At 48.0% G+C, this 17,933-nt stretch overlaps 1 protein-coding gene across 4 annotated transcripts in view; it reads right to left on the bottom strand.

Moving 5' to 3' along the window:
- Nucleotides 1-446: 446 nt before the first annotated feature.
- The window catches only part of LOC135240220 (PDZ and LIM domain protein 5-like), a 40,615-nt gene continuing 23,128 nt past the window's right edge, over nucleotides 447-17,933 (bottom strand). Inside the window, exons 4-15 of one of the 4 annotated variants that reach the window (XM_064309615.1) lie at nucleotides 17,751-17,787; nucleotides 13,236-13,252; nucleotides 12,563-12,586; nucleotides 12,007-12,024; nucleotides 11,398-11,567; nucleotides 10,670-10,700; nucleotides 5,019-5,173; nucleotides 3,808-3,982; nucleotides 2,697-2,877; nucleotides 1,781-1,901; nucleotides 1,336-1,451; nucleotides 447-1,123 (exon numbers count right to left, since the gene is read on the bottom strand). In XM_064309615.1, the coding sequence (XP_064165685.1) occupies nucleotides 1,034-1,123; nucleotides 1,336-1,451; nucleotides 1,781-1,901; nucleotides 2,697-2,877; nucleotides 3,808-3,982; nucleotides 5,019-5,173; nucleotides 10,670-10,700; nucleotides 11,398-11,567; nucleotides 12,007-12,024; nucleotides 12,563-12,586; nucleotides 13,236-13,252; nucleotides 17,751-17,787 (1,135 nt within the window). In that variant the 3' untranslated portion in view covers nucleotides 447-1,033. Of the gene's footprint in view, nucleotides 1,124-1,335; nucleotides 1,452-1,780; nucleotides 1,902-2,696; nucleotides 2,878-3,807; nucleotides 3,983-5,018; nucleotides 5,174-10,669; nucleotides 10,701-11,397; nucleotides 11,568-12,006; nucleotides 12,025-12,562; nucleotides 12,587-13,235; nucleotides 13,253-15,571; nucleotides 15,650-16,332; nucleotides 16,875-17,750; nucleotides 17,788-17,933 lie in introns of all 4 variants that reach the window. The other 3 variants (XM_064309611.1, XM_064309612.1, XM_064309613.1) reach the window with 3 other exon arrangements.

Genomic DNA, 17,933 nt, shown 5'->3' with positions numbered 1-17,933 from the left:
GTGAGTCACTCACACAGGCTTCAGAGCCACCATTCTGCTGTGAGTCACTCACACAGGCTTCAGAGCCACCATTCTGCTGTGAGTCACTCACACAGGCTTCAGAGCCACCATTCTGCTGAGTCCCTCACACAGGCTTCAGTGCCACCATTCTGCTGTGAGTCACTCACACAGGCATCAGAGCCACCATTCTGCTGTGAGTCACTCACAGGCATCAGAGCCACCATTCTGCTGTGAGTCACTCACACAGGCTTCAACCACCATTCTGCTGAGTCCCTCACACAGCTTCAGTGCACCATCTGCTGGAGTCACTCACACAGGCTTCAGAGCCACCATTCTGCTGAGTCACTCACACAGGCTTCAGTGCCACCATTCTGCTGTGTGTTCACATACGGCGATGGGGTTTCATCAATCTGACGAGCAGATGTACAAAAACAGCAACAGTGAAGTAAGACAGAGTATGAAGTTTAAAGGGGGATTGAAGCAGCAGGTTTGTGTCTAAATGAACCACACCGCTCCACCTCCACTCACTTTCCGTGTAACTACGGCAATAAATAAATCTCTCGATGAAGAACACAGATTTAACAAAAAAAAACACACAATCATCATACCAGATGATCGAGGCCTGCCGAAACTACAGAGGTTTCGCTAAATACGCTCCACCTCAGGAGGGTGTGGTTTCTATAAAACATCCACTTATATAGTCATACATTACGTGCTCTGGTGGATAAATAAATCGAGACATATAAAAGCATGTGGGATTTTTCACAAGGCACCCAAACAAAGCAATCTTCTGCAAAGTGCAAGCCAACCAGGATAAAACTGCATCGTTTCCTAGCTGAAAACAATTAACCACAACAGTGAAGAAACAGTGGTCAAACAGCAAGAAAGATAAGGCTAAATACCATACCCATAACCCCATATATCTGCATAATATACTCTGGAAGATCTCATTTCAGCATTTGGACATTTAAAGACTGTTAACGTCTGATGACAGCTGACAGGTCGTCGTCTTCTTTCTCTGGTCTCTGATTGGTCAGATGTTGACGCTGTGGGCGTGTTTCTTGCACAGGGGCTTGTCCTTCTTGGAGTAGAAAGCCTGGCCTCCCAGATCAGTGTTACACACCTGAGACAGACACAAATTCAGGCCCGCATCACACCTGAGACTAACAAAAATTAGTCACAAACATACACGTACCACACACACACACACAAACACGTACTGCACACACACAGAAACACATACCACACACACACGCACAAACACAGAAACACACACGCACGCACACGCACACACACGCGCACATACTACACACACACACACACACACACACGTACCGCACACACGAAGCAGGTGTCGTGCCAGCTCCACCCCAGCGCCTCCAGGAACTTGTCTCCCGGTTCAATGGCAAAGTCACAGCCGTGGCAGTTTGTGGCAAACAGGCTGTAATAATCTATCACAGAGCAGAGAGCGGATCAGACTCATAAACCTCAGTCACAGCCCCACCTTCATATCCGAGAGCATTTTCTGTGCAGCTAGCAGGTCACAGATCACTACATTACATCACTGGCACTCAGCAGATGTTCTAATGCAGAGCAGCTTTTTACATATCCTTTCACACAGCTGGATATATACTGAAGCAATCAGAGCAACGTGCCTTGCTCAAGGCTTCAACAGCAATGTCTGACTGGAGAATCGAACCCACAACCTTTGGGTTGCGACCGCAACACAACACAGCCCCCCCGGACCCCCCCGGACCCCCCCGGGCCGCTCAGTCCACACCTTTCTCACAGTAGGGCTGGCCATCCTCCAGGTGGAAGGTGTTGTCGCGGATGGGCTGCTTGCAGGAGGCGCACAGGAAGCAGTTCACATGCCAGGTCTGCTTCAGGGCGTTAATCACTTCCTGTGAGGTCAGACACACCATGTGACCTTTACAAACGCGCAAAACCACGTCCATGATATCATACAATTAACGACATACATGACATTATTGACTATAACGACATGTCATCTGGTGTCCTAAGAATGTAATGAAGGTGTTCTGTTGCCATGGGAACACGCTAATTCAGAGCACTTTATTCGTCTGTAATTAAGAGTGAAGTGGGTCCTGGAATACAAGCCATTGCAGGACTCAACTGTCACTCCTGAACTGTCCGTCTCATCCCCTTTACTCTGGTAGATACGCAGTGGGATGCAGTTTCTCCTCCTGACCAAATTACCAACATTACACCTCTCTGTCACACTTTGTGAGACTGGTTTCCTGTGCAATGTCTGCATGTGGATGGGCTCCAGGCAGCTTTAGCCAGCGTAGCATTGGCTTGAACCACGGGCTTCAAACAGAGCCACACCTTCATGAGTCTCATCAGAAACGATTTAGGCCTTATTTTAACGATAAAACAGAAAGAATGAGAAGGGGAATGAGAGGGAAGGAAGGGGGGAGAGAGGGAAGGAGGGAGAGGGGAGGAGGGAGAGAGGGAAGGAGGGAGAGAGAAAGGAGGGGAGAGGGGGAGGGAGGGGGAGAGAGGAAGGGGAGGAGAGAGGGAGGGAAGGGAGAGAGGGAGGGAGAGGGAAGGAGGGTGAGAGAGGGGAGGGAGGAGGGAGGGAGGAGAGAGGGAGGGAAGGGGGGAGAGAGGGAAAGAGGGAGAGACAGAGGGAGGGAAGGGGGGAGAGAGGGAGAGTTGGGGATTCCCCCTCTCACCCCCATGATCTTCTTTTGGCAGCGCGCGCACGCCGGGGCGAAGAACTCCTCGTAGCAGCGCTCGCAGTAGATGCACCCCCCCTCCTCCATGAACCCCAGCTCCACCAGCGACGTGTGGCAGTGCCCGCAGTCAAACTCCTCGGGGTGCCACGACTTCCCCAACGCCACCAGGAAGGGACCCCTGCAGGGGAGAGGAGGAACAGAGACACATTTTACTGCGATGTACACGCTCTGTCATCCTACCCTCTGGAGCAGGGCTGCCCAAACCTGCTCCTGGAGACACACATGATTCTACTAAACAGCAGATCTCTAGCTGTTGAATGACGTGTATTTTGTTGACCCTGTAAAATGCTAACGTTACATAGCGCATATATGTGAGGTAACAGGTACACAGGAATGACCCTGTAAAATGCTAACGTTACATAGCGCATGTACCTGATGTAAACAGGTACACAGGAATGACCCTGTAAAATGCTAACGTTACATAGCGCATGTACCTGATGTAGCCAGGTACACAGGAATGACCCTGTAAAATGCTAATGTTACATAGCGCATGTACCTGATGTAGCCAGGTACACAGACAAGAATGACCCTGTAAAATGCTAACGTTACATAGCGCATGTACCTGATGTAGCCAGGTACACAGGAATGACCCTGTAAAATGCTAACGTTACATAGCGCATGTACCTGATGTAGACAGGAATGACCCTGTAAAATGCTAATGTTACATAGCGCATGTACCTGATGTAGCCAGGTACACAGACAAGAATGACCCTGTAAAATGCTAACGTTACATAGCGCATGTACCTGCAGTAACCGGGTACACAGACAAGAATGACCCTGTAAAATGCTAACGTTACATAGCACATGTACCTGCAGTAACCGGGTACACAGACAAGAATGACCCTGTAAAATGCTAACGTTACATAGCGCATGTACCTGATGTAGCCAGGTACACAGGAATGACCCTGTAAAATGCTAACGTTACATAGCGCATGCACCTGATGTAAACAGGTACACAGGAATGACCCTGTAAAATGCTAACGTTACATAGCGCATGTACCTGCAGTAACCGGGTACACAGGACCCACGCGCGGAACTCCTCTCTCACCTGATGAGCTTGTTGCAGGAGGCGCACAGGGGGGTGCGAGTCCCGGCAGGTATGTGCTCCGCCCGCTGCACCAGCGAGCCCTGGCCACCGGGGGGCAGCTGAGGGGCGGGCCGGGCTGAGGGGGCGTTGCTGCCCACCCGTCCGAAAGAGGGGGCGGCCTTGGGCACCCCGGAACCTTCGGGAGAGGAAGAGGGACAGGGTCACACACACCCCACCCCACAAACCTCACAGGACCCCCAATGTCCCTTCAGTAAAGATTTACTTTATTCAGAATGGGCCTCCCTGCTCTCTGACTCACACAAAGCAAGGAGGGCCTGAAAATGGTCTCAATGGAAAGTTCCTCTAAGAAAGAGAGAGGTAAATTTTATTTGTTAACAGACCTGGGCCAAAACCAGAAAAGTTTTTATCCAGGTCTAACCCACCAGCATTGTAGGACAGTAATCACCAGATACTGTTACCATAGTAACAGTGGTAAAATGCACCCCCAGCAGGGGATGAGATGACCTGCAACTCCAAAATCTAGTTTTTCCCTGCTGAGGAACTTCACAACCTCTCAGGGTTGTCAATTCCATTTCATTTCAGTAAGTTCAGGAAAGCCAGTGAATTTCAGTTTATGAAATCAATACCCACAATGTTCTACGAGGACTTTTAAATTAATAAAGCAATATGGGCTCAAATTAGTGCCAAAAGTATTTTATATTTGTAAGCAATGACTTGTGCTTGCAACTTATGGTTTGCGTTTGTACATTGCGAGTTGAAACTGAAACAAAAGTATTTTGTACTTGTAAGCAATGACTTGTGCTTGCAACTTATGGTTCGTGTTTGTACTCTGCAAGTTGAACCTGTAAAAAAACGTTGTGTTTGTGGATATAGATTTTCGTGAGGGTGGAGGGTCACATCTGTAAATTAAAATCTACATGTGTTTTGTGATCTGAAGTGGTTCATTAACATTTGTGAACAGAAAAAGTAGGAATGCAAAACAGTTTTTACGTGCGACACTCCCTCAACGTGCAACACACAGTTAACAAGAAGAAAGCGACAGACAGGCTTTTGGCACTGCAAGACCACCTGAACATGTGAAACCACCTGTCCCTGTGAGACCACCTATCCATGTGAGACCACCTGTCCCTGTGAGACCACCTGTCCCTGTGAGACCACCTATCCATGTGAGACCACCTGTCCTCACGCAGAAAGGGGGGGCCGGCAGGTACCTGCTGAAGGGCCGGGCTTCCAGGCGGCGGGCTTGCCCTGGGCGGGGGGGGTCTTGAAGGGGATGGGGCTGCCATGCCGCACTCCGCCAGCAGGGGCTTTGGTCATGGTCTTCACTGCAGATACGACATGAGCGCTGGGCTGCACCTCCACCTCACTGAGGAGAACAAACAAAAATACACACTCACAAACCGAGGACATTACACACAGATCAAGCACATTACACACAAAAATACACATACAGAGGACAATACACACAATTACACACGTACAGAGGACAATACACACAATTACGGACATACAGAGGACATTACACACCATTACACACAGAGGACATTACACACAATTACACATAGATCAAGCATGTTACACACAAAACACACATAGAGGACATTATACACCATTACACACATACAGTGGACTTCATATATATTTACACAGAACTAGAGCATATTACATGCAACTGCACAAAGTTACACACGGATAAAGCACACTACACACAGATGGACTACTAGCAACTGAGAAAGTCACAGTGACACTAAGAGAGATGTCTGTTTCTCTAGCTGTACTACCAACTGTCACACTGAGGGCCTTTCTTTCAGTACCAGAATAATTCAGAAATGAGACCTTCTCCTGCTTTATGGACCCTAAAAATGCACTTCTGTCTGCATCAGCGGCGCTATGTGTCAAAATAACTGTAAGAGCACAACATCATAGTGCTATAGATACTGAGAGAAAGCCAGAGAAAACAAGAGGAAAAACCAGAGAATGTACTGAGTGTGCATGTGTGTGTGTGTGTGTGTGTGTGTCTGAGAGAGAGCGAGAGAGAGGGAAGCTGGGGGCTTTGCTGAAAGTGGTCTTTTATTTGGGTGTAAATGACCATGTTCAAATGAACAAAGGACAGTATACTGGGGACTGGGGTGGGGGGGGGGATATTCCTCTGCTACAGCAACCCCCCCCAACATGAACATGGTTTGGGGGAAAGCATCTGGGGGCACACGGTCATGTTTAAACATCCATTCACAGTTCAAAGTAAAAGTTGTGAAAAAGGCCCGGGACCGAAAGCAGACGCACATTTCAGCCTCGTCAGCTCCCAGACGGGCTGGCGTCCAAATTCAGCACCGCGTGCAGTAATGAGCCGTGCCAACTGCAGCGTGCCCCCCCTCCCCCCCAAAAAAAACCGTGTGAAGAACCGCTGGGGGTAGTTTGTTATGGCGATGGTGACCGTGGTAACGGAGCGGGCTTAGTCCAAAGCTCGGCACTTGTGCCTCTGGCTCCTGACCAAGAGAGATGCACACAGCTGCTAAAGTACAATTAGCTACGCCCCAATATTCCCACCAATGCACCCCCAATATTCCCACCACTATGCCCCAATATTCCCACCAATGCACCCCAATATTCCCACCACTACTCCCCAATATTCCCACCAATACACCCCAATATCCCCACCAATGCACCCCAATATTCCCACCACGACTCCCCAATATTCCCACCACTATGCCCCAATATTCCCACCAATGCACCCCGATATTCCCACCAATGCACCCCAATATCCCACCACTGCACCCCATATTCCCACCAACACCTCCAATAATCCTACATGCACCCCATATTCACCAATGACCCCCAATATCCACAATGACCCCAATATTCCCACCACGACTCCCCAATATTCCCACCACTATGCCCCAATATTCCCACCAATGCACCCCGATATTCCCACCAATGCACCCCAATATCCCCACCACTGCACCCCAATATTCCCACCAATGCACCCCAATATTCCCACCAATGCACCCCAATATTCCCACCAATGCACCCCAGTATTCCCACACACACAAACACACATACGCAAATAATAGCCTTAGCAGTACATCATGGCCCTGCATGTACTTGTGTGCGTTTTCTAGGACCTTCCATCTAAAATGAGATCTAAACGGATTTATCCTGACCATAAATTTCCACACAAATAAATTTAATAAATGTATACAATAAATAAAAGGCTTCAGGGAGTGTGTAGCAGAATGTTATATTCTTTTGGGTATATTTTGGAAGTCTGGTCTTGCAAATCTTTATCCACACTGAACAGACATTTCTTATTTTTGGGACCCAAAATATCCCTCCAGGCAGGATTTTTAATTCCAGAAAATGTATGGTTCAATTTTGCTCCTTACAGGGACCATATATGAGCAAACAGAAAGCCTAGTATTAATGCTAGCCCACACCGTCCTCTCTGTTTGTGCAGTTCCATATACAGACACCGTACTTCACCCAGCCCCATCAGAGACGGGCGTCCGAACAGTGACCGGGCGTTCCTCAGTCCTCCGCGGGCTGGTGAACATTTGGTTGACTAGCTGAAAGCGCCGAAAATAAAACTTAAACCAGCTTGACTGGCGTGACCTGGTTTAAGGTTAAAGAATTTTCAGCAGGGCATATTGCCTTCAGTAGTGATTTTCAAGCCATTACTGAAAATAAGGTCTCTGCGCATCACTCTCCGCAGATGCAACACCGCAGTTGAAAGTAATCCTGAAAGTAATGATCTAATCTATTTTTCTCGCATTACGCAGCACTTCCGCCATTAGACTTCTCCATTAACGGCTAAGTGCCGGCAGCGAGTGCGGTGCATTTACAAAGCCTTTTTCCGCCCGCGTGATGAACGAGGTTTCTCTAGTCATCGCAGGTGTTCGCGCGCTGTGCGCTCGATTCTCATTATGAACATCTCGCGCCGATTCTCCTCATTTTCGGAAGTCGTGTTATATAAGGACAGATGTCCACGGACGGCGGCCCTTCAGAAGCAGTTTAAAGGCTGCCGGTTTTTGTGTGTCGGCGCGTTTGAACTGTGCAAAGCGGGTGCCCGTGCCAAGCTATTTCAGCGTGATCAATGCCGGTGGTGAATACCGTCCCGGGGACGCAACGCGGCTGTTGCCGGGGCAGGGCACAATCCGCGCTTGGCAATATGTCGCCCGTTTTTCTCACAAGTGGCGCTCGCCAGCAGAAATGGGCACCGTGACTCCAGACGGCTCACGTCTGCGCGCGGACAGGGGGTCTCCACTGCACACAGAGCGCCATATAATGCTTTATTATGTTTATTTTTTTACTATTTATCTGGATTCAGCCGCATTTTGAATGGAGTCGTGCCACTTAAAGCACATGAAACAGACTCCGTGCCCGCTTTCCCGGCAGCGTATGAACTGAATTACGATAGGCCTCTAGCGGCCATCGCGCCAAAAACGACTAGCAGGAGCGCGAGGGTGAGCTGCTCGTGACGGGAGACGGGAGTTCAAATTTAAAAACGTTCAAGCAAAAGAGAAATAAATAATACTTTACGCGCACCCATTTGCCAAAAGGCAGTTTGCAACCAAAGAGCAGACACATTAGTGCACGGCCTCATTAAACTGGTATGATCTGTAATGTACAATGTATGCAATTATTTTATTTATTTATTATTTTATTAGGACACATCACTATGCTGTAATGTGTTAGGGAAATCGTTTTTTGTTAACTTATTTGTGTGAGATCAAGATTTCTGATCTTGTACTGCAATTCGTAATTGAAAGGCTGCAGTGTTAGTATATATCTGAGAAAGCTTTTTCTCGGACTGGGGGAGTCTATTACTCGTTTTTACTGAGAAATCACTGCCATCTGGTGGCCACGGGTGGAATTACTGAGCCTATTGACAGTTATTAGACAGACGGCTGACCCTGGCGAAAGAAAGATGAAGATGTCATAAATTCCAGCGCTAGTCCATTTGAGTTTACCCAGCATTTTATGGTAATATAAACCCACAAATCCATACCTTTAATTCACACATAATTCACAAATTGGATTAGTATTTTTACAGAGTCTGGGTTTTCAAAGTAAGGGGTCTCTGGTCAGACTTGATAATCAATGACTATATATAGATTTGGGGAAACATTTTTAAAAATAAAACTTTATTTTAAAATATAATCTGTTTTTACTGATGATGGGGGGCCCCCAGGACCTGCCTTTGAGCCTGGGTGGGGGTCCCTGGATCAAAACCCTGTTCTAGAGTGACCCCAGAGGTCCTGTGCACAGCTGGGAAATATGTGGATCCCAAATCCACTACAACTAAGATTACTCACAATAAGCATCACTCAGAAACCAGCCTGATGATGATGTCACATCCAGCCCAGGTTTATCCATTTCCTTTTTCACACACATCCACACGCTTTTACAGGACAGTTTTCTTAGCCTTTCTGTATGTGACATTAAAATAAACATCTGAATTAGGGCTTTCAGATGTGAACTGAATTGATATGCAAATGAACTACATGTTGTTTTTCCCCCAAGTTATTTAATCACAGATTTGTGCGTATGAAATACTAAAATTCCAGACAAAGTGGTACTTAATATGGAATCATAGTTTGTTGCACAGAACACGGCACATTTTGACTGAAACTTAAAACCTTGATAGAAACTGTCTTTTTCTTCAACCTGATGGCCACATAGGATATGATCAGTAAAGAATATTTTTTGAGTTTCTCATGTAATCTATTCTCAAAGCAAGAGGCTGCTAACATTACAGAGGATCAGAGGAAAAGAGGAAAAGAACAGAAAAGAATAAAATCAGGGCAGAAAAAGCAAAGATTAAACATAAATTTTATTAACATATCCTTACTCTTATAGAGTCTGTTATAGACTCATGTTACAAGCACACAGAACACAAGGTAATGTGATTAAAAAAATAAGCACATTTCATGAAAAGGCTCTTTGAGTGAAAGCGTTACTCCAGGTGTAGAACAGGGAAAACTACACCTCATCAGTCATCACCATGGGAACAAGGGAGGAATACAACCTTCTCCTTCTCACCTCCTGTGTTTATCCAGGTAGTGTAGCTCACCAAATAGTGATCGTTACACTACCGGGTTTCCAAAAGAACCGGCGATTTAATTTAGTGTTCTTCTAAGAATACGAACCACAAACATCTCTCAACATTTTACGACACTGCACACGCAACTTCTGTGGATTTGCATAAGTGCAGACCGATATGAAACCAACACTATTAAACTACACACACAGGTTTTCACACGCAGATAAATAAGAGAAGGCACCAGGACAAACAGTGAGAAGGAAGACTGGAAGCAGGAGATGAGGAGTGCAGCTGAAGAGAGGAGATTTTTGGGGGCGCTCCTGTCGTTGGCTGGCACGCCGCCCAGCCCGAGGCGGAGCAGACGGGCACTACAGGACATTGAGGACCCGTGCTGACACGCCGTGGTGCCAGTCACGCAGCTGGTTGTATTTCGGCCTGACAACCTCTGGGTCTACTTTGGTTGCCCTGGTAACCAGGTCAAGAGACGCAGGGGGATGGGAAAGAAGGAGGGAAGGAAGGTAGGAAGGAAGAAAGGATGGAAGGAAAAAAAGGAAGTAAGACAAAGTAAAAGAAAAGAGGAGTATGCCATCTAAAATTTTGTTCTATCTTGGTCAATCTTTAATCTGGGCTTTAATTCAGTACTTATTGAGATCTTCTCACATGGCCCCTCCCACTTTAATATTTAAACGCAGACAATTTGGGATAAATAAGCGATCATAATGCTATAGCAAATGACGAAAGCATATAACAGCATCCACAGGACACCCAAGCTAAAGGAAACACAGCACAGCAGGCAGTTTAATGTAAAAACCAGCAACTTACTTCTTCCCTGCTTCCCCCTGCTGGCCATCCTCTGAAAGTGCAGGAAAAGGGACTCATTAGCTCATGCAGAGGGGACTAAATCACCAACACGTTTCAGTGCGCACTGCATACACTTACTGGGAGGGTTCTGTTACAGAGGCAGAATAAGCGTTTGTCTTCTTAGTGCATAGATACTTATGACACTAATACAGAACTAAGAGATCATGTGGTTTTGTCTGCTCAGACAAAGCGCTGGGTTTGAATGAGTGGAAAAGTATCTTTCCTTGGCCACTAGCTGGTGTACTGCCCAGACTGGTCCGGACTGGGCAGGCTTGTTTGGGTCGGGTGCAGGCGGGTGGGCAGGTCTGTTTGGGTCGGGTGCAGATGGGTGGGCAGGTTGGTTTGGGGCGGGTGCAGGCGGGTGGGCAGGTCTGTTTGGGTCGGGTGCAGATGGGTGGGCAGGCTTGTTTGGGGCGGGTGCAGAGCGGGGGCAGGTTTGTTTGGGTCGGGTGCGGGGGTGGGCAGGTTGGTTTGGGGCGGGTGCAGAAGGGTGGGCAGGTTGGTTTGGGTCGGGTGCGGGGTGGGCAGGTTTGTTTGGGTCGGGTGCGGGGGGGTGGGCAGGTTTGTTGGGTCGGGTGCAGAGGGGAGGGCAGGTTTGTTTGAGGGGGGTGCAGAGGGGTGGGCAGGCTTGTTTGGGGCGGGTGCGGGGGGGGGGGGGGGCAGGCTTGTTTAGGCCCAGTGAGACTCACGCTGCTCGGTGCCAGTGATCTGTGCCAGGATGCGGAAGGAGCGGGATTGGGTGGTGCCGGAGCGGGGGTGCCAGTCCTCCGTGTCCTCCACCAGCCGCTTCCTGCTGGCATCGCCATGGCAGGGAGAATGGAGCTCCGCATCCGCATCAGCAACGGGTTTCCGTGGCGACCTGAGTCACACATCACAGCTGTCAGTGCCATTGGTCGCACATGTCAAAACATGAATTATAATGTGTATTTCAGCCACTTGGATACTTAGATACCACTGTACACCACATGAACACCTAGCCAAAAGCTGATGCACACATATTATATACAGTAATAATCTGTTTATAATAAGAAAAAATAAGTCCCATTCTAATTAATCCATAAAGAGCACAAAATCTTTATGCACACTACACATGATTCAGATGTAAGCTACCTATTAGCCTAAAAATCAGTCCTGGGGGATTCAGCTAATCTGAAATCAGTTCTACACAGTCCACAGTTTTACGGGTGATAAATGACATGAGTAAACGCAAAATAAAATATCAATATTTTCAGGACTCTTTCCACTTTCCACTGCTCTTTACAGTCAAACGCATGGGGTTAATGCTGGGGGCCATTTACCTCCTCTGAGGAGTTTTTCTGCAGATTGGAAATGAGAGACAGACAGATAACAAAAGAGACAGATAGAGAGTAGAATCAGAAAAAGGGAAAAGACCACAAGGCAGAGAGGTTTTTGGAAGGTAAGCATTTTCTAAACAAAGCTTTTCTGTGTGTTAGCAAAAATTCTATTTCAGATGTTTTCCGACTATTTCTGAAGTTTTAAACAGAAGAATTCTGTGCAACAGAACATGCATGAAAAAGTTGCAAGCATTCTGAACAGAAATAATATGAGCCTAGAATCTTTAGTGAAGAGAACAAACCCTGTCGAAATGCCTGATACCTCTCCAGATAACTCTCATAAAAACATGAATAATCATGTAAAAGATGAATCAATGTGAATCAATATGTCGTTCATGCAGGGAGGTGGTTTTATGGATTATTAAACTTAATGAAAAGCTGGACAACTAAAACAAAATTATGATGAAACCAGATGAATTCTAGTTGATCCAATATTTATTGGAATCGTTCCTTAAATTGAACAGCAGGCACTAAGGTAAAGACTGCGATCTGCACTTACTTAAGGATGCTGTGAAGACCACCACTTAAAACAGAAAAGGACACAAGATCAGCCAGATAGGTATAAAGATAAGAGGATCAGCGAATACACAATACACTGAAAATATGAGTGATAAGATAATATAATAAGATATATTTTTCTATTAATATATGATGTCATGCACTATTTTTCACACTAGATGGGGCTACCACACCCTGCATTTTAGATCATTACATCCCGTTTGCTTTTGCTACACACACATGCAAACAATGCACAGAAACACAAACACACACATAGACAAACACACACACAAACACACATACATATAAATCTAGGTTACGCTGTACATGTGTTTTTTGTACAACTGGTTTATGAGTACATACTCTTAAATACAGTAAAACAAAAAGGGATGGCTGTCCATATTTAAGGATTTTTAAATGAAGAGCACAAGCAGACTGATGTTAAAAGTACAGAACGACAGTTATCACAGCAAATAATTAATGAGCGGGGTTTTCCCTATTGTTTACATTCATTACATTTTTTGCCAAACTAATATCAGAAGAAAAAGGTACGAAGATGAAGCACAGCACAGCACACACTCAGGAGGGTTATAGAGGGGACAGGGCCATGCATGGTGCACGATGGAGGAAGAGAGGGAGAACAGGGACAGGCTACTGCCCCGATGGCCACTGACTTTGTCACTGAAGCCTCCTGTAGAACGAGAGCCGAGGAAAAGAGAACAGAAAAGGAGAGAGAAAGAGAGAAAGAGGGAAAGAGGGAGAGCTTTTATTATTAACCATTAAAACACTGCTCTCCACACACGAGGCCCTCCAAGGACACATGCTAGCATAGCTGAAGCAGCTAGCACGATGCACACACACACACACACACACACACACACACACACACACACACACACACACACACACACACACACACACACACAACACACACACACACACACACACACACACACACACACACACACACACACACACACACACACACACACACACACACACACACACACACACACACACACACACACACACACACACACACACACAGGGGCGACATAGCTCAGGAGGTAAGACCAATTGTCTGGCAGTCGGAGGGTTGCTGGTTCAAACCCCGCCCTGGGCGTGTCGAAGTGTCCTTGAGCAAGACACCTAACCCCTAACCCCTAACTGCGCTGGTGAATGAGAGGCATCAATTGTAAAGCGCTTTGGATAAAAGCGCTATATAAATGCAGTCCATTTACCATTTATACACACACAGTCCTGAAAGTCCAGTTCAAATCGCATCCCACAGTACTATCTGTCTAGGCCACGTGACATGACCTCACATACATTTGTAAATTCATGCTCGTTTCATTTTTTATTTTTTTGGTAACTTCTCAATTTTTCACGCTTATTCTCAAACCCAGGTCAGTTGCCAGTGAAGCTCATTTTGTGCCAAGTGCTCCACATTCCACCTGCCACTCCTAAATAATGGCACCTGCCCAGATCAAGACTGCCTGAAATACTGGAATTCAAGGCAGAGGCTTTTCCTAGAATTCTATACTCCATTACTCTCTTTTTTTCTACTTAGTCCTGCTTTTCTTACTGAGACCTTCTTGGCCATCTGCTGAGGCCAGTGATTGGCTGGTCCTTATCCCCTCAAGTTTAGCTGTGATGGTCGCTGGGAAACACCACTCACAGAATTGATAGCAGTCTGCCTGGACTAGTAATGCTAGCATGCTGACACAGGTAGAGCATCAGCATAGCCAATAGGATATGGGAGTCCACCTTGAAGCTGAACTGAACCAGTCAGCATTATGTATGTTCAACAAGGCCAACCTTGGGGCTGCTAGGTGGCTCATTCAGTTAAAGCACTGTGGTAGTGCACGGACGGGCCCCGCGGTCTGGTATCTGATCCGGACCACAGCCAACACTGACTGTGGGTGGCATCCTCGCCGAGTGTCACATGACTACTGGGTCCAGCCTCGCCCAGGGAGGGGAGGGCCACAGTCGGCCGGGATTACAGCTTCTCATCACACACCAACGACCCCCGTCAGACGATCAGACACCCATCAAGCAAACAGACACCGTCAAGTTCATCTGTAGAGCTGCACATGAAGTGCACACCAAAGCATTCCAACATCTATCAACATTTATTCCAACACCTATTAACATCCATTAAACTGAAACCGGCTCTGTATACATTGCCAATGTGCCAATTTGAACTTAAAAGTGTGATGTAACAGATTAATGATCCACGGTGACTGTGGTTTAACTCCACATGCGCTGCTCTCCCAGGAGAAACCCAAACACTGAGAGGCGTTAGCGGCAGGCGCTAAAGGACGGGAAGCAGCCTCTCCTTTCATGGTCGCGGGACGAGAGCAGCTCAGTCTCTCTCTCTCTCTCTCTCTCTCAGTCTCTCTCTCTCTCTCTCTCCCCCAATATGGCCGAACGCGAGAGCTCCTCACAGACAGCCCTGTCCACGACGGTGTGCTTCCCGCTCAGCGTAACTGTAGAAACGTCGACCGAGCAGCTGAGCAGGCCAGGATAGCCCCCCCCCACTCCTCGAGCCCGCCCCCCCAACCCCCCCAGACCCACAGTGCTTATACTGGCTGCCCCACCATGAACAATAAGGAGAAAAACACACGTTTTGACTCTGAAGCGTTTTTCTTTCTGTTCGGTGGGAGAGGCTAAATTTAGCCGTCTGGCTTTGTCTCATCTGCTGAAAAATGAAGTGTGAGGTAAGTGGGGGATTGGAGTTAAAATAGCACGTTTTTCTTGGAACGCGAAACCAACGCGTAATAAACGCGTCTGACAATAAATGAACATTTGGTTGCCCCGGATACCAGCCGCTGCAAAATAAATACAGGATGATAAAGCAGACGCAGCACGTGATATTTATTAATCAGTTAGAAATTAAGTGTCACTCAAGTGTGAGTCCAGACAGGCATCCCGCCCTGATGTTTGAGTAACCAATAAAAACGAGGTGCACCCACCAGGGAAGGAGCTGAGGTTAGTGAGTGACACCTACCTTTCAGCCTCTGTGAAGGGGAGAGGCTGGGATTGGGTTTGTACTGTGAAAGGGGAGGAGATAGGGGCGGGGTTTGCTCTGAAAGGAGAGGAGAAAGGGGCGGAGTTTGCCATGAAAGGGGCAGGGTTTGCTGTAAAAGGGAAGGAGTTTGGGTTGAATCTGCAGTGAAAGGGGAGGAGTCAGGATGGAGATTTGTCTGTAAGGGGAGAGGTTGCATAGAATCTGCTTGGAAAGAGGAAGAGATGGGAGTGGAGTTTGCAGTAAAAGGGGAGGAGAAAGGGGTGTGATTTCCTGTGAAAGGGGAGGAGACAGGCGGGCTTGCTGTGAAAGGGGAGGAGATAGGGGTGGGGCTTGCTGTGAAAGGGGAGGAGACAGGGCGGGACTTGCTGTGAAAGGGGAGAAGACAGGGGTGGGGCTTGCTGTGAAAGGGGAGGAGATAGAGGCAGGGCTTGCTGTGAAAGGGTGGGGCTAACAGTGAAGGGGAGGGGGATAGGGCGTGGCTTGTCGTGAAAGGGGCGGGGCTTGCAGTGAAAGGGGAGAAGATAGGGGTGGGGCTTGCTGTGAAAGGGGAGGAGATAGAGGCAGGGCTTGCTGTGAAAGGGGCGGGGCTTGCAGTGAAAGGGGAGGGGATAGGAGCGGGGCTTGCAGTGAAAGGGGAGGAGATAGAGGCAGGGCTTGCTGTGAAAGGGGCGGGGCTTGCAGTGAAAGGGGAGGGGATAGGAGCGGGGCTTGCAGTGAAAGGGGAGGGGTTAGGGACCTACCCGTTGTGCTGCTCAGTCCTGCCGAGGCCCTCCTGCAGGCCCCGCCTCTGCCCGGTGGCGAGCTGGGAGGCGTTCTGGGCGGAGTAAAGGTTGATGGGGGAGTTATACACGGCGGGCTGCGACGGGACGGGAGCGGGCGGAGGCCCCGCCCCTCTGGCGGGGGAGGAGGACGGAGGGAAGGGGGAGCGTCCCGGGCTCTGCTTGGCGGTGGAGGTGGGCGGGGCCGGCGAGCGGGTGATAGGGGGCGTGGCCGGCGAGCGGGTTATAGGGTGTGTGGCCGGTGAGCAGGTGAAAGGGGGCGGGGCTTTGGCAGGGGTGGGGACAGAGGTGGGGTTCGCACGGGTGAACGCGGAGGACGCAGACGGGATGGAGGCCACTTTGGGCGCAGACACGGAGGCGGTGACCACGCCCACACTGCCGCCGCCTCCACCAAAGGGCCGGGCCGTCTTGTTGAGGGTGGAGCCGGGCGCCGGGCTGGCGTGCGCGGTGGGCGGGGCATGCTGTGCGATGGGGAGGGGCTTAATCACCTCCACGGGCTGGTCCTAAACGGTGTGAGGGAAACACATGCAGGGCTCTCACACCCAAACACAGCACACGCATGCAGGACCCACCCCAACGTCTCATGCCTCCTTATCCACAGAGCGGGAAAGGTCAAGGGTCAGAGAGCAAAAGTCCTGCCGTGGGTTTCCTCCACCCGTCCACTCAGCCAGCTGACTTCCCTAATCAGCTATACCACCTGGCTGAAGAATTGTGCTAATTAGCAAATCCAGGCGATTGGAATAAAATCCTGGGATGGACTTTTACTTTCTGAACCTGCGTTTTCCACTTCTGCTTTTCACTTTTCACTAGTTTTGCATCATTTATGATTATTTTAAGGTAGTGTTGCCACAAATTGTCAAGGAAACAAGGCTTGCAAGAGATCATTAATTTCTCTCTCTTCTCCAGTGGCCACTGACCAGACATGGCCATCAATTCTAAAGGTAGTATCTTTCTATGTATTATTTTTATGGAATGCAAACCATAAATAAAAATATTTTAGTGCTGCAAAAAAAACCTTCCAGAAAATATTGATAAATGATTATTGTTTAATTTATTTAGAGTATTAGTTTATTTTTCTTATTGCAGTGTAAGCAATAGCAAAGTGAAAAAAAGATGGGCCTTAGATGCTGCACTCCCAGCATGCAATGCAGCAGGATAATGCTGCCAATCATAGTGTACCTCTATGACATCACAGAGTGCATGCTCACATGCTTAGTGTTCCATGCGTGTTCAGTGTCTGGCTGCCACAGAACTTCAACAGTCAGTACTTCATTTAAAATACACGTTTGGCTGCAATGGTCAATATTTCTCAGTGTGTTTACACAGAATTATTTGGATACTCACTGGAGAATCTTACTCTGTGATGGAGACACACTAACCTTTGGTGCAGCTGCAGCATTGGGAACCGCAGAAGCTCTGTAAAGAAACACAAATACACGTGGAGTGAGACAAACGCTTCACACAGTAGGACTTTCTGAAACAGCCTTCCGCATATAAACAGTAGGCAAGTACAGGACACCTTACCCCCCCATCCCCATAGAGAGAGAGAGAGAGAGAGAGAG

Source organism: Anguilla rostrata, chromosome 14 (assembly GCF_018555375.3).
Source record: "Anguilla rostrata isolate EN2019 chromosome 14, ASM1855537v3, whole genome shotgun sequence".
Taxonomy (NCBI): domain Eukaryota; kingdom Metazoa; phylum Chordata; class Actinopteri; order Anguilliformes; family Anguillidae; genus Anguilla; species Anguilla rostrata.
The sequence above is the reverse complement of the archived record's forward strand: the minus strand, read 5'-3'. Positions and strand labels throughout refer to the sequence as shown.